General features: G+C 38.3%; 1 protein-coding gene across 1 annotated transcript in view; it reads left to right on the top strand.

Moving 5' to 3' along the window:
* Positions 1 to 6473: 6473 nt before the first annotated feature.
* Positions 6474 to 22447, top strand: part of SUZ12 (SUZ12 polycomb repressive complex 2 subunit) — a 39803-nt gene continuing 23829 nt past the window's right edge. Inside the window, exons 1-4 of the mRNA XM_060082062.1 lie at positions 6474 to 6982; positions 9313 to 9359; positions 9444 to 9508; positions 14335 to 14403. Coding sequence (XP_059938045.1) covers positions 6709 to 6982; positions 9313 to 9359; positions 9444 to 9508; positions 14335 to 14403 — 455 coding nt within the window. The 5' untranslated portion in view covers positions 6474 to 6708. The remainder of the gene's footprint in view (positions 6983 to 9312; positions 9360 to 9443; positions 9509 to 14334; positions 14404 to 22447) is intronic.

Raw genomic sequence — 22447 nt, forward strand, 5'->3', positions numbered from 1 at the left:
GGATTCTGTTATGGACAAAAATCACTGGTCTAAATCAATCCTTAATTTTATATTTGAGAAAAGAAAGACCAGAGAACTTAAATAACTTTCTCAAACTCGCACTGTGAAATAATGACCAAGTCAAGTCTTGATTGATAGTATAATGTTCTTTCTCCTAAGTTTGTTGCAAAGTGGAACTTGAGGAAAAAAATAGATTTTAAAAATAGAAATAGAGCCGGAAGCATTTCTCTCCTATTAAGAAAACTCTCCTCGAAGAATACTCTCTGAAGAAAGCCCAACCAAATTAAAATTCGCCTCTGCATGTTAATTTTGATTCTGATACACTAAAAGTACAGAAACAATTTATCTTGATATGAAGTTGAAGTCCTACTCCCCCAGTCACTCTCTCTCCTCACTTACAATGCCTCTGTGATAGAAAATGGTTACAGAATTCTGAAATCTATTGTCAAATGCTTTTATGATCTCAAGGAATTTTTTCCAGGCACATAGGGTACTAACTATCCCAGTGGCAACATGTAAGGTCTGTGTTGTTCTATCAAAAACAGCTGCTAAAGCACTCTGTGGTCTCCTCAGTACACCTTTCTTATTCAGCTCAACCATGAGGGTGGCAACTTCTCAAATTAGTCACGTGAATAAGTTATTGTAGGAAGCCATGGGTATGAAGAAAAAAAGTAATTCCACCAGGAATAATAGCAATGTTTCCCCAGGGTCTAGTTCCACTGAATAGTGTGCAAGCAGAAATAAAATTCTGAGTAGAGTAAGGTGGATGAGGACTTTTTTTTTATGAAGTACATAAAAAAACATCCTAAAGAATACTGAATGTATAAGCTAAGAGGCAGCTTTTCCACAAATATTTAGCCCTATAGATTCTCTCTCAGCATATACTTAAACCTCCTGTGTGATCTTGGCAGATTAAACTGTGGAACTCAGTTTCCTCAGGTGTATAAAAAGAGGCTTAAGCTAGATACTATCTAAGTTTCCTCTAGCTATAAAATTTGTTTTCATATAATAAATTAATTTATAAACAGTAATTGCTAAATGTATCCTTCAAACAAAAACCATATCATGGAAAGAAGAACAATATTTGTAAAACGACAACTAGCTAAAAATAAAGACCTGTATCTCTTAATTTGTTCTGATTAAAAGTAGTAATCAGCAATTGTAAAATGAAGGTGAACTTATAAACTTTAAATGGAAATCCAGACTATACTATTATTATGGAAATGGTATAATACCTAGTTTTGTTGATATTATTTATGAAGAATGGTGACATAGTAATGTTCTTTTTTCCTGAGAAAATGAAGGAAACATTTAGTTTGGAAACAATCAGTTCACACAAAGATAAGGGGTAACAACAGCAAGGCTGAATTTTTTTTTTCTGGGCAGGGCGTGCGTGAGATATACACAGATTTTTTTCATCTCTATTTCATTACTATTAAAGTAATCTTCATTACTCTTAGCATACTCTTGTTTTTAATGGTGTCAAATTTTGAGGTGAGTATAGCCCAGAATACATTATTAGTGTCATTTTAGCTCGTTGTTTCTCATGATCAGGCTTGGGAAGGTGGCTGAGTGTAATGCGATGGTTTTCAAAAAATATTTTTTCAGCAAGTAGATCCATTATCTTCAAACAAATTATACAACACATAAAAGCAGAACAGCTCTGATTGAAGATGAACAAAAGGGGAAGCAGAGTCCACACTGTTTCCTTTGAGGTAGCTTTTTGAAACTCTGGGGCTTCCAAAATGCTTCCTAGATACCTTTGTTATACTGGAAAACACATGGGGTTTTGAGTCCCCTGTAACTGGGTTCAAATCTCAGCTCACCCACTTAAGAGCTGTGAGATGGGGAGAGAGTTACTTCAGTTACTCGTGTGTGAGAGGCTAACAATAGTAAATAACATAACTGTTTATGATTATCGTATGGATAGAATGCTCAATAAATATCAATTCACTCCTGCCTTTGTTTAAAATTAAAGATAAAACCACCTGTCCTATAGTTTTAAAAATGGGCATAGTAGCTATCTGCAGATGTAGGCCTCCCAAAATCCAGGTTTAGATATTTCCAATTTGTCTCAGGTGGTTTTTCCTCCCTCAAGTTATTAGTGTCAAGTTTCTTTTTGTCTCAGGGGTTCTAACTATGCCTTACTAGCACCCTTATTATATCTAGTTAAACCTAGATAAACACACACACACACAAATCAGGGGTTTATTATGAAAACCCCATAATACACAGTGAACGTTCCATGGTTCTCATGTTTTTCTTTTCTAGACAAAGGAAACAAAAATGTGCAAGCTATTTATTTTAAATGTCAAATAGAACTGTTAAAATTGTTCTTTCACACTAACTTTTATTAGTAGGTTATTAGTATTTTTACTTTGGAGGCTGTTCCTTTTGAAAAATCAAATTTGATTCTATCTCTCCAAGAATTTATCAGCAAATATAACTTCAGTTCCCTCAAAGCAAGACTTAAACATATTTTTTTTTTCTGATATAGCTTTTGTTGGCTTAGACTCAGTGCTTAATCTTAAGGTGATGGGAGTGGATGGAGGATAGAAAGACACTATACAAGTAAAAAGGAAAACTGATACCTAGGTTATTTTTCAGCAAATGCATTCAATACTGATGATCATTCATTCCAGTGCATCAGAGGCAATATTTACTAATCCTTCTTGACCTAGAAATGACACGTGCAATATTTTATATCTCTAAAGCTCTCCAATTTCATGGCATGATGGTCAAGAGTGAGGGCTCTGGAAGCAGATTGTTTGGATTAGAATACCAGCTCCATTACTTATCTTGTGCAAGTTACTTAACAAGGCTTGCCTTTGTTTCTTCATCTATAAAATGGGAAAAATAATAGTTACCAACATCAGAGGGTTGGTGGGAGGTCTGAATGGGTTGGAATTGTTAAAAGCTTAAAATACTGCCTGGTACATAGTAAGTACTTAATTATTATTATCAGTATTTATATTTATGCACTGGTGTCCATTCCTATTCATCAAAACTCATTGGATGAGCCCCTATTCTATGCCAGGCACAGTGACAGACACCTCAGTTGCTAAAACAAATCACCCATCATCCCTGCCCCCAAGAGCTTACAGCCAAGTAGAAAGAAAAAGACTTGATGCTGTGACTCCAAGTTGTAAATCTGTATCAAATTCAGGGAGTCCCCGAATTCAGAGGAGAAAATAAATTACATCTTTATGTACATTAACCACTAACTGAAATTTAGCATTTCCTTCAACTACTAATATAGGTGACAAATCACAATAGTGTTAGCAATGCCTGCGGCTTTGTTTCCAAGAGAAGTTACAGATATTTTCATATCACATTACACTTCTTGCAGTTATCTCAAAATATTATTTGCCCTCATCACTGCTTTGAAATTATGATCGTCCTAAGACTGACCTGCTGCTAGATCTTATGTAGTAAATTTTAAAAGAAGCACCTATATTAACACATCACAACTTTTTTGGTTTCCCTTATAATCCAATACATTTTATATTTGTGCATTTACAAAAGAGGTTTTCATAGGCTTCATCAGACTGCCAAAGGGGTCCATGGCACAAGAAAGGTTAAAAATCCCAGCACAGAAGTCTGTGTAAGGCCAAGTGGGGACACTGATGAAAAAGGGCACAGTAGGAAGGAGTATAAAATGATTTTTTTTTTGGTAAGAGAAGCTAAGTGGTCCTCAGTTTTTAAAACATACTTAACAGTCAACTTGAGGTACTGAGGATAACTTTATTCTGATTGCGAAAGTGCATAGAAAGTGAATTTTAAAAACCTGGATCCAGGGACTTCCCAGGGAAGTGGTTAAGACTCCGTGCTCCCAATGCAGGGGGCACGGATTCGATCCCTGGTCAGGGAACTAAGATCCCGTATGCTGCATGGTGCAGCCAAAACCAAAAAAAAAAAACCTGGGTCCAACTCACAGCTCTGCCACTAAATGAGCAAATCACGTAACCTCTCTGAGACTATTTTCTCTTCTGTAAAATGAAAATAGTGCCAATTTCACAGGATCATTATGACAAAGTGAGGTAATATATATAAAAGCATACTCACAACTATAAAGGTCAAAACGATTGCTCTTCTTCTTTCCTTGCACGTATGTCTAGTCCTGTGCTAGGAAATATAAAAGAAATGAACAGTGGCCTTTGCTTTTTAGGAGTTCACCAATTCCAAATATGCATGAAGGCAGAAACAAACAAAACCCTGGAAAGCAATTCAAATTCAGTGTGAGTTAAGGGGCTAAACATACACCTGTCTTGGACAGTGAATTGGCATTGAAAGTGTCAGAAACTGTTGCCACACCAAACTTAAAAACAACAACACAAAATAAATAAGCTGGCCACAGAAGTGACCAATACTGAGGTGATATACAGACATTTTACCTGTAGGACAGTCTGATTAAGAATACTGTAATGTAACCAAGAAAACCCCTCGATTCATTCTAATTTGTCCGAGGGTATAAGGATTTTTTTTAGTGTTCTACATACATTCTCCACAAAGGAGAATACAAAAAGGGAGAATTTGTTACTATGTCCCTCCCATAGAATGGATGGGTTTGATTCTCATGACCAGTACTGGTAAGCGACTGTACGTTAAAACCATGTCCATGCTGAAGCCTAGAATGCCACCATGGCACTCCTAAAGGAAATACCCTTTCAGAACATCCCAACTCCTTTGGCTCCATTTTTCTGTTCATTAAAGATTTATGATAACCTGTGACTCGGTCTTTTTCTTTGACTGTACCTGTATCTCCACCCTCCCTTCACCTCAAAGAAGAGCCCTGTATAAATGACGAAGACTGGTAATTCTGCCAGTTACATTTACTGTTAATTAATAAATTAGCATTCTGGTTTATAATTTCATATCTTGTGATTTGCTTAGTGAGCTTTAGTTCTCCAGACCTTGACTGTATTGATGAAACTTCATTTTCTAACCCTGTAAAGCTAAAGATGAGCAGTTTAGCAAGATCTAAAACGCCACAAGCCTCTAGGGGTGGCACTAATCAGAGAAGGCTTATTTGAGAAATCTAAAGACCAAAACAAAACCTCTTTTTTTTTTCTTGGTAGGGGGGGATTTTTTTTTAAAATACTGAGTACGGAACAGTAAAACAAGAGAGCATTCTGAACTTTTTGTCTGACTAAAAATATAAACTGTACTTAAAAATCAGCAACAGGTATACCTAATTTCAGATGTGTTCCTGAAATGCCAAATTTTATACTACTGGCATCATTCGTAGAGCTCACTTTCTTATGTAGCAAATGCATTGTAAAGTCAGCACTTTGGTTATTTAAACAGCCATTCCAAAGATGCTTGCTTTGTAAACAGCGTTTTGAAGTGAACTATAAAGGGCTCAAAGCAGGCATTTAAAAAATATTATTGAAAGTATGAAACGGCTCTGTTTACGGATTGGAATTTTTGAAGATAATGTTTCATTTTAACGTAACACAAGATTACAGGAGTTGATCTGGAAGAACATCCTGAGAGATCATCTTGTCCGACCTGAAATTCAAATCTTGAAGAGTATTAGCTGAACTCCAAACCCGTCGGGGCCTATGCATCTCTCTTTTTAAGCGAGACCGGCTAAACACCGGATCCCCTCTCCAGTGTTTGAGCGCAAGATGAGCAGGTTCTCAAGATGGGTGTAGGTACTTCTAAGAAATCATCCAGTTTGTCCCTCTGGCCACTCCTGTGGTGTCCGGGAGTCAAAAATCTAAGTTTTGCTTCCAACACGTTGAGAAGCCACAACCGCTCTCAGTAACGATCCTGATGCCTCACCGCACCTACAGAAAATCCTTTTCCTCATTTGATAGGACATTCCTGCTCCCTAGAAATCGCTCCCTTTGGTGGAGCAGCAGCCGCAACCCTTTGGCTGCCCCCAGTCCTCTCCAGGGCTCGCTGGGTGGGATTCGGCCAAGGGTGGCTTGAGGCACGTGGTGACGAGGGGACCGGGGAAGAGATCCTCGCCCTGCGAGCCCCTCAGACCAGAAGCGACCCGACCAACCCCCAGGCAGGCCCCTTCCTGTGAAGTTAGAGACTCGATGATCCGGCATGGATCTCAGTTCATTTAACAAGCCCCTCGACCCCCCCCCCCAGCACCCGCCCCCCCGTTCCTCAGAGGCCCGCCTCTCCTCAGGGGTCCTGTATCCCCCGGGGTCGGCGACTGACGACGCTCAGAAGGCGAGAAACGGCTCCCTAAGCCGCTCGCTGGGTCCCTCTCTCCCCACAATGCACCGGGGCCAGCAGGAAGGCCGCTCCGACCCCTAATTTTCCCGCGAATTCAGTTCAAAGAGGCGGCCGGGCCCGCGATCGGCAGCGCGCACGGGCCAACCAAGCCGCGCCTCCGCGAGAAGCGCCTCCGCGTGACTGACGGGGGAATCCGCGGGCCAACAGGCTGGGCGGCCGGGCGGCGCGCGCTCCCGCCGGCCAATCAGAGCGCCGGGCGGGGGAAGTGGGCGGAGCAAGGCCAGGCTAGGGTGAGCGGTCTCCCGAGCGGAGCGGGGCTCTCAGGAGGAGACACTTTTTTTTCCTCCCTCCTTCCCTCCTCTCCTCCTCCCTTCCCTTCCCCTCTCCTCCCCTCTCTCCTCCTTCCCCCCTCGGTCCGCCGGAGCCTGCTGGGGCGAGCGGTTGGTATTGCCGGCGCTTACTCTCCGGGGCCGCCCGGCGGGTAGCTGGCGGGGGGAGGAGGCAGGAACCGCGATGGCGCCTCAGAAGCACGGCGGTGGGGGAGGGGGCGGCTCGGGGCCCAGCGCGGGGTCCGGGGGAGGCGGCTTCGGGGGTTCGGCGGCGGTGGCGGCGGCGACGGCGTCGGGCGGCAAATCCAGCGGCGGGGGCTGTGGAGGCGGCGGCAGTTACTCGGCCTCCTCCTCCTCCTCCGTGGCGGCAGCGGCGGGGGCCGCGGTGTTACCGGTGAAGAAGCCGAAAATGGAGCACGTCCAGGCTGACCACGAGCTTTTCCTCCAGGCCTTTGAGAGTGAGTGTGATGAAGGCTTTGAGGGCAGGAATCCCCACTCTTGCAGCGTTAGGGGGCCGGGATACTCGTGCTGGGACCCCTTTCCTCACCGGGAGTCGGTTTGATTCGGGAGTGGAGGGCGAAATTGAGGGGGCCGTTCCGCCTTCCGGGGTTACGGCTCGAGGGGGCCCGAAGTCTAGGGCCTTTGGAGGAGGTGGACTAGGGGGTCCAGGTGAGGTTCGTGCCTCCCCGAAGATTTACACGCGAGCTGAGGCATGGGGCCCCGCGTTGAGAGCAGGCTGCTTTTTAGGTGGGGAGGTCACAGTTGGACTGTACAGTTGGATCTACCGTCAGATCTCAGGACTAGTTCTTGCTTTCTTTCATGCCTTCCGTACTATAGAAGTACAAGGCTGTCGGTTGTAGGTTTAGAGGAGCGAAATTAAGCCTGTGAAGAGAGGAGTGCAGTAAAATCGACCCAATTGTCATTAGTCTGAAATGCCTTCGCACTAACTTGGTGCATTAACATGGCACCTTTTGATGCTCTACATCTTTCACATCTTTCCACCCGTTTCATGGGTACGTAAACTGAGACAGGCAGTGTTTAAGCATCTTATTTCTCTCTAGACGATTTCGGAATTCTGCCCGTTTGTAGTTGTCTTAATTTCGGGACATTTTCTGATGTCAGTTTCTGTTTTTAAGGTCTGTTTCGAGGGCAAAGCTACGACTTAATTTGGGAAGGGGGGCAAGGTGTCTGGAAAGAAACAATAGAATATATAAGAAATGTCATGACTATGAGTAATTTGAACTGTTCTTTAATGAATACTGCATCCTGATTGTTTTCCTCTTTGCTTTTGTATGGATGTTGTAATTTGGATGATCTTTAACAGCTAGATATCTTACAGAGACTTGAATAAACTCAGCTCTACCACTCAATGTCTTTATTTACAATTTTTTTTGTGACATATGTTAAGGGCATGGTATCAGCTGTTCTTGGAAAGACGTATTGCGTTGTTTAATACCCTTCTTTCATTCTCTCTCATTAGTGCTTCATGAAATTCTAATTGGAATTTAATACAAGGAATTTCGGTTTTTACTGAAATTAGTATTGAACCTGCTTGAGAAAGATTCACATTATTCTAGCGTTTGCTCAATATACTTTCAGAAATCTGGAGAGGCTTTCAGTTGGAAATATGGTGGAGAACTAAAGCACAGTGATGACAGTAAACATACGTATTTGCAGCCTTTCTAAAACATCTCATCTCCTTTTAGTTTATTTGAAACTAAAACTAAACTAACTGAAGATTAAGTGGAAATTTAAAAAATTCTTTCTAAATGTGAGAAGACAAATCCTGCAAGAAAGTTTTAGCTGTTTTGCTTTTTTGATGAGTCTACTTTAGAGAGATGAACTGTCATTAAGAGTTAGATATGGTCACAAAACAACTTGATTCTTCTCTGATATTGATCTTAGTTTCTGAGAAGTTTATATGCTTTGATGTATTTACTAATATAGTTAGTCATATTAGGTCATTTTTGTACTGCTTTATTTAAAGAAACATAATACTAACAGGTCATTAATGTAACTGGTATTATGGTACTTGGATGTAAAATATTTTCTATCTGTAACCTAAGTCCTTTATAACAGATTTTAACTAAACAGCATTAAAAACACTTTGGGAATCTATTATTTTAAAAATATGTGTTGAGGTAGTATTTACATACTGAGGTAATATTTACACTGAGCAAAATAGAAACTTGAACTATAACTAGCAATATTCATCGAAAATTTTAGCTAACTTATGTCTTGGATTTCACTTTGATTATATCTGTATTAGGACATCTATCTAGGTAACGGTTTTATTCCATTTCGGATGACTACTGTACAGATTTTTGAAAAGACCAATTAAAAAGTGAACATTTTATTTTGTTATTTGGCTTCAATAAAGAGTTCTTTTACTGAATCCAACTACTTCATTTTAGCTACTTTTTAGAAGGCGATAGGTTATAAATAGTTTAAATTAACTAAGTTAAATGAATGTAACTACTTCTTTTCAGTTCTGCATACAGACTGGTTTAAAAATAGCTACCTTAGAAATGCAAGGTTTAAGAACTAGATTGTAGAGAAGCTTAAATTTAAAGTAAATGTAGATGCATTTTGTGAATGTATGCTATAGATTGAACGTCTTTTGATCTAATTGTGCATACTTATTTTCTTGATGTAAATATTCACTACATAGTTTCCATAATAGGTTATTGGTTTATATTGGTTATAACATGGGCTGGGTTGGTATTTTCTTAACAACTTAAGTAATGAGTAAATTTAGATAACTTTGGATTTTGTTTCTGTTACCTAGAACCAACACAGATCTATAGGTTTCTTCGAACGCGAAATCTTATAGCGGTAAGTAATCAACAAAATTTACTGATATTATTTTTTTCCTAGAATTTCACCTATTTAATTTTAATATTTTAACTTTTTTTATAGCCAATATTTTTGCATAGAACTCTTACTTACATGTCTCATCGAAACTCCAGAACAAACATCAAAAGGTACATTTTATGAATCTTATTTCAAGTTGTTCAAACCATGTTAAAATTTTGTTTTAAAGTATGATTTCTAATGAAAGCTTAAATATGAAAACTGAGGTGAAAGAGTGAATTGGTTGCAACGTGATTTTTAGTAGTATCATTTTTGTAAATCCCAGTTGATTGCTAGTTTTTTCCTAACAAAAATGATTTGGTAGTGGAGTAAATGAAGTGATTTTACTGACTAATGTTTTTTACTCTGTGCTAATAGTTATTTTCAAGTTTGGTAGAAGTTGAGGATTTAAATATTTACTAAAGGGCTCATGGGAATTATCTTTGATACATAAATTTAACAGTTAATGTCTGAATATTTCTTAAATGTTCTAACAATAAAGAATTCACTTCTATGATGATAGGTTCAGAAAGTCTCATTTTATATCTTTGGTGGTTGTCTTATTAAAAGGGAAATACTTTTGAAGTCAGTAGGAGGAATGTCTTTAAAAACTTCTTAATCTTAATCACCTAGTCTTAAAGTGGAATCTGAAGGTGTCAGCTTGTTTTTGCTTTGTAACATTTAACCATATATAATTATAGAATGGTAGTTTCTTGTTCTGCACCTATGATTATTTACTGAGCATATCAAGTGAACAACTTTAAAGGAGAGAACCTCTACTAAGCATTTGGTATTGTTATAGTCTTGACTTAGTAAAACCATTAAGCTTTTCAATAAACTTTGAAACTAAACTCCTTTGGAGACTCCTACTGGTTATTAAATGAGCACCGCGTTTTTTACAGCGAGACATAGTTTAGCTTTGTAGATATATCTAGATGTATTTTGAAAGATTGAAACGTTAAAACTATTTGTCATCTGGTAATCGTTCTGAATTGAGAGAGAGAGAGAGAGAGAGAGAGAGAGAGAGAGAGAGAGAGAGAGAGCGCGCATTGCATTTAACGGGTGAAACCTGCCAGGTGCCTAAATAACTAGGAAGAAGGTGATGGATTAGGCAGCAGAATTATGTCAGCTCTTTACCTGTCTACTCTATGCTGGGATTCAGGAAACTTTTTCTCTAAAGGACCAGATAGTAAATATTTTAGGCTTTGTGGTCCAGGAAACGGAATTGAGGATATTAGGTAGTATGTAGGTACTTATACAAAAAGAGAAAATGAATATCAACAAATTTTTTTATTGATGAAATTCAAAACATAATAATTGAGTGCAGTGGGTTTTTTTTTTCCTTTTCTTTTTTTTGGGGGGGTGGGGGGGGTTGCTGCACGGCTTTCGGGAACTTAGTTCCCTGACCAGGGATTGAACCTCGGCCCTGGCAGTGAGAGCGCCAAGTCCTAACCACTGGAGCCAGGGAGTACAGTGTTTTATAATATGTGCCTACTAGTGAGAAATGTGGGATTCTTTTATTTTTGTGGGGTGGGGTGGGAGGGATAACATTTAGCCTAATTGGGATTTAGAGTTAGTATTCTCTGTTATCAAATCACTTGCAAATGTTTTATCTGTAAAAACCATTCTTAGGTCATGGGCTGTGCAGAAACAGACAGTAGGCTGGATTTGGCCAATGGTCCATAATTTGCAGACCCTTGATTTACTCTATAAAACTAGGAGAATTTGATTAAGTAGTAAACTTTTTCTTTTAGTATTTTTAATATGGAAGATCAGTTACCATCTAGAGTGCTTCCCTGGCAGTCAAGTGGTTAAGACTCTGTGCTTCCACTGCAGGGGGCGCAGGTTCGATCCCTGGTCAGGGAACTCAGATCCTACATGCTGAGGTGCGGCCAAAAAAAAATGTTTTTTAAGTACTGCAGTTATCATCTAGAATGCTGCCCGAATTTTTTTTTTTTTTTTTTTTTTTTGCGGTACACGGACCTCTCACTGTTGTGGCCTCTCCTGTTGCGGAGCACAGGCTCCGGACGCACAGGCTCAGCGGCCATGGCTCACGGGCCCAGCCGCTCCGCAGCATGTGGGATCTTCCCGGACCGGGGCACGAACCCGTGTCCCCTGCATCGGCAGGTGGACTCTCAACCACTGCGCCACCAGGGAAGCCCCCGATTTTAATTTTAAAGTGATAAAGTGTTTTCAAAATAAATTTGAGTTTAATCCATAAGTGGATTAAAAAATATACATCATATTTGTTTATTAGACTATTTGACTGCCTCGTTGTGGGATACATTTCTGTTGTCTGCTAATGAGTGGAGGCAATTTTAAAAGCATGGCAGTAGAAATGAACTTTCTTAATTTAGTACCCCTTAGGTAAAAAATTGTCCTTTTGGACAGTTTCGAAGCAGTTTGCCAGCCAAGAAACATATACATTCCATTTAGTTTACTTCTGTGTAAAAATGCATTAGGAATCACTTAATTCTTTTGTTGTATGCCTGGCGTATATAAGACAATAAGACTGATTTTTAACAAATTATACTACAACTTAATATCTTCAAATGAGCACTGTCCTTTTCAAAGTAGTTGGTGACTTTGGAAGGTGATGAATTCAGCCCAGTGATTGTGGTCTTTGTTCCAAATGTTTTTGGAACTGCTTTTACAGAATTGCTTTTAGTACAATCCCTTTGCTCAGAATGTTTTTGGAACTCCTTTTGTACTGTTACACAACAACATAATATTCATTGTTGGAGTACACTTATCACTCCTTTTGAAGTTGTACAAGCAGGTGTAACATTAAATCTGATATATTTGTTAAACTTGCCTTTTACTTTAGTTGCACTTCATAGAGGTATTCAGATTCTGTAGGCTGACACTACACTGGCACAGTGGAAATACTGGTGAGGACAACGGCATCTTTTATTGAATCCATTTTAGTAGGTTTTATGTAAGCTGTTTCTGAATACTCCCCAAAAAATTTCTTGAATTTTAAGAATATTCTCCTTCATGATGACCTTTTGATAAGTATTTCCCTTGTTAAATCTGAGCTATAGTAGCAGTACCTTTCTAAAGAAACAGAAATACTTGGTGTTGGGAGGTGGGGCTGCTTTTGTATAGTTGCCTATACAGTTTGTTTTGTTTTTCCTGGGGAATGCTGGGTTACCTGTATGATCTATTCAAATGGTTGTTAATATTCAGTTTTCCTATGTACAACTCCATAAAGTTGGAAGAGGTAAACCTTGTGACCTACAGTCTTAAGTTTTCTTCCTACAGACAGGGTTTCTTCTTAATCCTTACACAAAGATAAACATATTATTCTAAAAAGTTTTCAGTAACTTTACAACCCTCCTCAGTAGTACATTTCAGTATTTATACCGAAAAGATCTTTGTAACTAGCCTAAGAGAATCCTACATTTTTCTTCTTCTCTCTTATCTATGGAGATTGAAAATGTATTGCCTGCCATCCTTCATAAAGTACTCCTTACTATGCTTTATTGGGTGAAACTTTAATATTGAGGTTTTCAGTAACTCTGAAGGTAAAGAGAGAAGCTTTTTTATAAAAATCTTTTGTTAATGGAGGCTGTTGATTCACCTGAAATATAGATCGTATCAATTCTGCTCTTCCTATCAGTGTTTTACTACAATATATTTACATTAACATTTCTCTATTGATAATTTTTATTATAGTAATTGAGTACAATAGCTGTTTTTTTTTTTTTTTTTTTTTTTTTTTTTTCAGTACGCGGGCCTCTCACTGTTGTGGCCTTTCCCGTTGCGGAGCACAGGCTCCGGATGCGCAGGCTCAGCGGCCATGGCTCACGGGCCCAGCCGCTCCGCGGCATATGGGATCCTCCCAGACCGGGGCACGAACCCGTATCCCCTGCATCGGCAGGCGGACTCTCAACCACTGCGCCACCAGGGAGGCTCAATAGCTGTTTTTTTTGTTGTTGTTGTTGTTGTTTTTTTGGCTCAATAGCTGTTTTTGAAGAATGAGCATATTAGTAATTTCTAATATCTGAATTCAAATTTTACAAGAATACATGAATCTTTCCAAGTTCTAAATTTGAAGAAAATATATGAGTATAAATAGAAATATTTGTTTCCAGTTAACATACATGGGTCTGGTTTTCCAGCCTCTAGAAAATGTATATAGTAGAGCACCTTCAGAACTAAGATGATGCTTGTTCTAGAATCCATTCATTCTTAAAATGCTTGCTAGGGATGTGGTTATTCTTAATATAAGCTTCTATATTATTGGAAATTACTTTTTTCTCTTAAGTTGTTAAGTGAAAAGCTGATAATTCTGTTATGATTTGATGGGTATGTCCTTTAAACTTCAAATTTTTTTCATGATGGTGACAACCATCTCTTTAAAATGACATACTTTAGCCATTGCTGCTAATCTTTGAGGGTGTTTTACTAACTTCATATTTGTTTTATGGAATATCCATATTTGTCAGGTTACTTAATGGAAATATGAGTGTTTCAAAATATACATAATTTGCATTTGTTTGGCTCAGTCCAACAAATGCTTGAACACCTACCAAGTATAAGGCAATATGCCAAGCACTATGTGGCTTTCCTTGAAGAAAACAAATCTCTGCCCTTTAGGAGCTAATAATCTAGTAGAAATAAAATATTGATGCAAGTTTCACATTTAGGAGACTAAATGTCAAAATAAATGTGAACCAAGTGCCATAGGTAGGGAAAAATCACTCTGGTTTGGGAATAATTACAAAAGGTTTCGTGGAAAAGTTAGCATTTGAGATGGGACTTGAAGGCTTGTTTGCTGTATTACAACATACACTGTCTGGATAGTATTCATTGTTACGGCTAACCATCCCATAATTTATCTTATTATAAATAAAATCAGATCTCCAACTTGCCTATTATAGTGACAATAAAGTGTAATTTGTTTGTTTTTCCCAGTTGAGAAGTGATTATTTTGTTTATCTGTTTCTTCCAGGAAAACATTTAAAGTTGATGATATGTTATCAAAAGTAGAGAAAATGAAAGGAGAGCAAGAATCTCATAGGTAAGATAACCTATAAGTTTACATAAAGTGACATACTTCAGGAAAGAGGAAAAAGTACAGTGATCATTTTCCTAGTGCTCACCTCAATATTGTAAGGAGTTAGAATGAACCTTAGATGTCAGTTGGTCCAAACTCATTCACAAATCAGGGATTACTTCTTCTGTAGCATCCCTGGCAGAGAATCAGTTCTTAAGCCTCATCTTGAATATCTCTGATGCTGGGAACTCACTGTTTTCTAAGGCAGTTCTGTTCATTATTGTTTTTCTCTACTACCAATTTCTTGCATTCTGAATCAAAGTTTTTGTAACTTCTGTAGTTAGTATTAATCCTACTACCTCATCTAAAGAATGATGGAGACTCATTTATTTTTATTTTTATTTATTTATTTATTTTTCTGTGGTACGCGGGCCTCTCAGTGTTGTGGCCTCTCCCGTTGCGGAGCACAGGCTCCGGACGCGCAGGCTCAGCATCCATGGCTCACGGGCCCAGCCGCTCCGCGGCATGTGGGATCTTCCCAGACCAGGCCACGAACCCGTGTCCCCTGCTTTGGCAGACAGACTCTCAACCACTGCACCACCACGGAAGCCCCAGAGACTCATTTTTTATGGTATACTCAATGTATACACTAGGTGCTGTGCCAGGTGCTTCACAACATCACATCTCTTCTAAGTAATCATCTACAATTCTGAGAGAGGCTCTCTCTTTTTTTTTCCCATCTTGTCCTTGCTCTTATTTACATCTTTCAGGCAAAATATTCTTAACTTTAGTTTATATTTGAAATATGTTTATCACATGATAGTTTCAGAAACCTGGCCCTTTGGATGGAATCTTATTGTCTGTTTTCACATGTGTTACCCAGAACTAATCCCTAAATGTTCTGACTAGCCTAATATCTGCCTAGGCTACACAGTATGCTTCCATTCCTCGACAGTATGCTTCTATTTATTCTTTCATATGTAAACTAAAGAAAGTTGAATATTATTCTAAAGAGAAACAGGGACTTGGGTGGTATTTGTTTATTCATTGACTACTTTTAGGAAGAATGTAGAACTAAAAATACTAGATAAAAAAAAAAATGGAATTGGGAAAATTGCCACATGGATTTTTCTTTTTCTCTTGAAGTTTTAAATCATATCTTACCAATTTAGATAGGATGTACACTGACTTAATGATGCTTCATTTATGCTTTCTCATTTTTGTGACTAGTATAAGATGTAATTTTTCAATTGCTTTTATTTTAAGTTCGCCTTTTCAATTAGATTATTTTGTTACTGGAATTTCTTTATTGCATTTAAAAATTTTTGTATCAGTATCTCGCAGTCTTGTAGGACTGAAGTGTAATTTATATTTCCATATCTAGGCAATCTTGATTTGTAAATAAACTTTGATAGTCCATTCCCAAATCTTTACCTAATCTATTATTGCCCAAGGAATACCTTACAATACAGGTTTATAAAGACTGAGAATATTCCCAGCTATGGACTCTCTATTCTTTGCTTGAATTTCTATTCCAGATCATTGACTGTTCACCTACCCTGGACAGAGCTTTTGGGATCCTCAGGGCCTTTTTAACTTAAAGTATAAAGCTATAGTCAGAGCCTGATCTGACATCCTCACTTCTTTTCTCCTAAACACCTTAATAGTTTGCCCTCCAGGTCTTTCAGGGCTCATGTGAGAAGGAAGAATGAACCAAGAAGAAGAAAACTTGACCCTTTTCTTCATCTTTCCCATCAGGATTCCACCTTCATCCCTGCTAAACCTTACTACTATCTCCTTGTGACACTGGCTTTGATAAATATTACAGAACTTCCTTTATAATGTGTGTTGTGAGGAAGATAGATTATACTGGTCAGTTCTCTCTGAATAATCACTCACCCAATAATTTTATTTCTTTCGACCCAGTGGGTTCAGTAGCTAGGCCAGTACTATAAGAGGGGTATTGTTAACCAACTCACAGAAACATCAGAGGGTTGCATCGAATTCCTGCTTGTAATTTTGAAAAACAACTTTTTCATTCTTTAGGATCTAGCTGGGACCAGTAAGTTGGTCATTTCAACACCCAAGATCTTTTTTTTTTTTTTTTTTTTGAAACAGACCTAACTCTGTTGGAGCTGACCATGCTTATTTAATACCCAGTGAGGCACTTTAGGCCCAGGAGGTACTGAGTTACTGTACTAGGTGCTTCAACCACCCCCCTGGCCCCCATCTTTATGAACGTCTCATTGTTGCTCCCCGAGTCACTAAAATTAATTGAGAAATTGCTTCATTTTAAGTTTACCCCCAAGGCCCTATATTATTAAATTTCTTCAGTGTATTTCTCATCTCAAATTGGGCACAGTTGGTTTAGTAGACCAATAGGTCTACTAAACTTATCACATAGGATTGTAAGAAGTTCTCTAGACACCAGTATATAATGCCAGCATTGTAAAACTTTACTTGTAAAATCTATGGGCAAATTCTCTGAGAGAACAAAATAAACCTTTGTTGTTCCATGTCGTTAATTAGTAGATGTTAAAATCTTAAATCATATACAAAAAGGTATTTCCATCTATATTTTTATTCTTTACCATCTCAAACATAGAGATCTTGTTCAGTTTAATTGGATCCTGGGTCTGTTCAGTAGCTACTATCTGGATGTCTTCCACTGGAACTCATGTTCTTTTAGTACTTCCACAGTTTTAATGTCTCCACTCTCAAACCCAATGTATTTCATTCTCAAAGTTCCAGGAGAATATCAAGCTACCCCAAATTACTATAGTACTACAGCCCAAAGCTTAGAACAGTCAAATGCCTGACCTGTTTATGACAGTTGTAGTGACTTATAAACAAAACCAAATTCCTGGCATTGTCTGTGCAAAATAAAGTTGGTGTCCCAGGATCTTTTTTGTGTTTTATACTCTAGATCTATATTTGTCTTGCTTGTCGCAGATAATGGCAGAAATTTATTAGGGGAAGGAGCCGAGAGAAGAAAGAAACATGGGACATTTTATGGTTTTCACTTCTTTAAGGTATCCAATTGTGACAATAGACCAGAATTGCATTTGTAACCTTAAAACTCAACCATAACACCCACCAACTATGAAGATTGTTTCTTTTCTTGAACAGTGGCTTCTGAAACTCCACAACAATTAGCAAATTTTAGAAATTCATAGTGGTCACACTATTTGACCAGGTTTTTCACATAGTCTAGTGACCAAACCTTTAGTCTCCAGGTTTTTCCTAATCTTTCTCCTTGCTCTTTTGGTGTGGTTATGTATATTTAAAATATCTTTATTTTCTTTTTAGGATTTCTGATATAATGCCTTATATTCTATCTTCTCCATCTCTTGTTTCTGGCATGCCAGTATATTGTGGGTTTTGAATTTATTTTGAGTTTTGACCAAGCACCATGGTTTATTGGTATAAATCTCTGATCTTTGTGTAGTTTTCTGTTCTAGCAGGATCCCAGGGGGTCTCTTGGGCTATTAATCCTACCAATTTTGGAATTCTCTAGTCATATCTCTTGTCTTCTAAGTGCATCTCCACTGACTGAAAGGTATCATGAAAAGATTCCCAAATTGGAATTGCTTCCAAAAGTATTTCCTGTGGTCAAATTAGAAGCATTTCCACTTAATCATTTTCTGTTCCTGGTCCACTGTTAGTAGCTGGAGAAATCCCCTCCAAAGGTAACTGAACTAGAACATCTACTAGATATATTTTCAAACCTATGTTTTTAGTAGGTTGATAAGGTAAAGTACCTTTCATCACTTTTTGTTGTTGTTATTACAACCTAAACTTTTGAATTAGTAATCTTCCTTTTATCATCTTTTTGTACTGTAACAAAGTTTGGGATTTTTTTCTGGGATTCCCATTTCCTTAGTGTACCATGACCCAGACACTATACTAAGTCCTAGGGGATATAATGATGAGCAAAACAGATGAAGACCTTGCCTGTATGGAACTTATCGGCATTTAGGAGAAAAAGACATAATTGTATAATAAATATAATTATAAAATAAGTGCTGGGAAAGAAAAATGCACATAGGGAAACTATGGGTGTATAAAGCAGGAGAATCAGCTCTTGTTTGAAAGTTGGATTTGGGAACAGTGATGTTCAGTGAGGGCTTCCCTGAAGAAATGAGCTGAGATTTGAAACATGAATATAGGAGTAAAATGGGGATAGAGGGTGAGCAGATAGGTGATTCTCGATAAAGGGAATATTATACATAACCTCATTTGAGGCCAGAGTCGCTGACTAGAGAGTAGGGAGAGTGACATTTGATGAGGCTAGAGCAGATGGCCATGACCAGATAATGCAGAGCTTCGTAGGCTATTTAAGGATGTTGGTCTTTATCCTAAGAAAGCCATAAATTATTTTAAATAGATATATTGCATTTATGGTGTTTCCCTAGCCACCTCTTTTGCAGATATAGCTGCATTTTTAAAACTTCAAGCTGCTTCTTAAGTTGATTGTCTTTTCCACCATAATAAGATCTGATGTCTTCCTCCCCTTTCTCTCTCTTTTTTTTTTTTTAACAGTTCCATCTTGATTGTAAGTTTTGAAGTTGTTTTCAAACCAGCATTTTTTCAAACTTAAGTTTTGTTCGTTTTTCAGAATCTAGGCCATAGATTTCTTTGTACATACCTACTCCTGAAGATGCCTTATCATTCACCACTGAACGTATAGGATTCTTAAAATCTAAGTATTTAAGAACAAATTTTTTTTCCCCCAAACAATCATATCTCTATTGACTTTCTTTTTTCCTGAATGCAGTGGCTGTTTTTTCACTCTTAAAGAAAATAAACAACTTTTAGAAACAGCTCGATACATAGTCTTCGGTGTGAAGCAATATACTAATAAGAACACTAGTCATCTTAACATTTACAGTTTTCATATATATTATGTATATGTATACATATATACACTATATAATGAGGCCAGATATAATGAGCCCAGATAGGAACAAATTTTTTAAATGTTCCTTCTTGTATAATCTTTGGCTTTACAATAATCCCTTTATGTTCTGTCTAGGATACTTCTGGGAGGTGATTCATTTATATGTAATGGACTCCCACCCCTCATTCAACTTTATCTTCTCACTACAAAGTGTTCTCATCCTTAGGTCTGAACCTGTAAAGAGACATTGGATTCCAGAATAATGGGCTTGATGCAGTCACCAATTCCTCAGCTTTATAATACATCATAGCATGAATGTAACAGTGTAGATGCCAAATAGCTTATCATCACACTTGGGCTATTTTGAGGTGATACAGCCATGACCCTAGAAATGAAGCCTTACACCTGCCACTGTGAGATTAGTGTGTACAAATTCAAGGTACAAATCTTGGTTTCTTTCCTGCATAAAAATGTTGGTCCTTCTGTGGGATCTGGCTGTTCTTAAAACTTGAGTTTCCTCTCATCTCAAAATGTTAGTCCCTTATGAATTTAAATTTACTTAACCTTGTTCTGCAGACTTCTTTAGAATTGTCAGGTACTTGTGTTTAGAATCTTATCCCCAAATTTCACATTCCCCCTCTAGTTTCCTATTGCCATATTGCTTGCTTCCTAAGATACGGATAGGGAACACATCACAAAGATGAACCAAATCCTTATCTGATATCTTATCTTGATCATCTAAGCTAGATCCTTTGCTGCCTAAAACTAAATAGGCCTGACCATGTTTCTTTATTCCCTTCTTCTCATTCCCTTCTTCTGATCCAGTTTAACCAATTAAGATGTGGACACAGTAGCCACAAGAGAGGGAAGAGGGTAAATCAGAAAGGGAAAGAAAACTGCCCTTTTTCCTTGGACTCAGCCATCAACTAGGCCTCATTGTTACATTTTATTCTAGGTACATATCAAGAGTGTTTACTTTTAGGAAGGGAAGGAGGAGGGGAAATTGTGCATAGCAAATCACATTCCCGTTTGTTTTTTAAGTTGGTAAATTGAAATTTGGAATTCCTTTTCTCAAAGAAACATAATGGTGGCTGAATGTGCTTGCCATCTTATTTAACTTATGTAGCAATTAAAACTGTGTCTCAGACCATCCTTTGGCGACCTTTTTGTTTGTTTTTAATTTCCAGTCTTTTGTAGATGGATACTTTTGTAAATGTACTGATCACATACTTGGATGTTATGGCAATGTTATGTTTTTATGAAAGTGGTTAAAGTCTTATTCTCAACTTCTTGCCTTGTGGAATGGTAACAGTTTCCCGAATGACCTCAGTTTGCAGACCACGTTTTGAATAACACTAATTTAAAATATTTTCTGGGGTAGATCAATGCAAAGTATTTCTGTCATTTCACAGTTGGAACTTAGAATCGCATTCCCTATAAAAACAATGTAAATAATATTATAAGTACTACAGTATAATGGGTCCTGATCCCTAACCTTAAAAATCTTATTACTCTAGGGAGGACATCATTTTCCTTTTGAAAATCATTTGTTGAGTGCCTTTCTGTAAGAGACTGCTAGGTGCTAAGGACACTGATATGTCAAAAGAGAATGTGTGTGAAAAAATTGTGACAAAAAAGTGGTAAATACAAGTGCTTGTAAAGGAAATTAAGCTCTGGGATGTTTGGGGATGGGTCTTTGTTGAAGAGGGAGAGGGTATTTTGATGGATTGTTTAGTATTTTATCCAAGCCTCAAAATCTTGAGAGAGGTTATCTCATTTTATAGATATCAGGTCACAGCTAATAACTGGAGCCAGAATTCAAGCTTGGATTTTGTCATCCTATTCTACTTTCCTGTATATGGCTTTAGTAGAGGTAAAAAGGAATGGGAACCATATTACAGACAGCAGTTAGAGAAAAGATTTCGCAGTTGGGGACCCATTAGAAAACTGGAGAAAGGAATGATTCATACAAAATCACTTTAAGAAAATTTACCTGGCCTTAGTATGTAGGTTTAACTGAAGCAACTAAGAATAGGATAGACTGGGCTTCCCTGGTGGCGCAGTGGTTGAGAGTCTGCCTGCCGATGCAGGGGACATGGGTTTGTGCCCTGGTCCGGGAAGATCCCACATGCTGTGGAGCGGCTGGACCCATGAGCCATGGCCGCTGAGCCTGCGCGTCTGGAGCCTGTGCTCTGCAACAGGAGAGGCCATAACAGTGAGAGGCCCGCGTACCGCAAAAAAAAAAAAAAGAATCGGATAGACTGGTTGTGACTAATGGATTATCTTCTAACATGGAAACTGTAGAATATTTCTTTCAGTTTTGTTTTGGAGTTTCCCCAATTCTGCATTGTAGATTACATTTATGGAACAGTTTTGATAGGAAAATGCCAATTATCTTTTAGTAAAATGGCATGTAGGTTTCATAGATGGTAGATATACTTTTTAAAAATCAACTTTGGGTATAATTAACATTCAATAAAGTACACTCACCCTAAGTATATTGTTTGAGTTTTGACAAATGTATGCATTCGCACAAGCATAACCACAATTAAGATATAGAACATTTTCATTACCTTGAAAAAGTCCTTTGAGCTCCTTTACAGTTGATCCCCTTAATGTACTTTTTTTTTTTTTTTTTCTTTTTTGTGGTACATGGGCCTCTCACTGTTGCGGCCTCTCCCGTTGCGGAGCACAGGCTCCGGACGCGCAGGCTCAGCGGCCATGGTTCACGGACCCAGCCGCTCTGCAGCATGTGGGATCCTCCCGGACCGGGGCACGAACCCGTGTCCCCTGCATCGGCAGGCGGACTCTCAACCACTGCACCACCAGGGAAGCCCTGTACTTTTTTTTTTTTTGAGGTATGAATTATATGCAGTCCAATTCACTCTTTGGTGTATAGTTCTGATGCATTCAGTCAGGTAACAACCACTACAATTAAGATAAACCCTACAGATTCCCTCATGCCCTGTTTATAGTCAACTCCCCACTCGCGCTGCTGTGTTTTTTTTTTTTTTGAAATGTATCTGATATGTGTCAGAAAGTAATATACACGAATTACCTGTTTTCAAGAATCCCATTTTCTTTTCTTTTTTTAAATGTTGGGGGTAGGAGTTTGTTAATTAATTTATTTATTTTTGCTGTGTTGGGTCTTCATTTCTGTGCGAGGGC

The sequence above is a fragment of the Mesoplodon densirostris genome, chromosome 18 (genome assembly GCF_025265405.1).
Source record: "Mesoplodon densirostris isolate mMesDen1 chromosome 18, mMesDen1 primary haplotype, whole genome shotgun sequence".
Taxonomy (NCBI): Eukaryota; Metazoa; Chordata; class Mammalia; order Artiodactyla; family Ziphiidae; genus Mesoplodon; species Mesoplodon densirostris.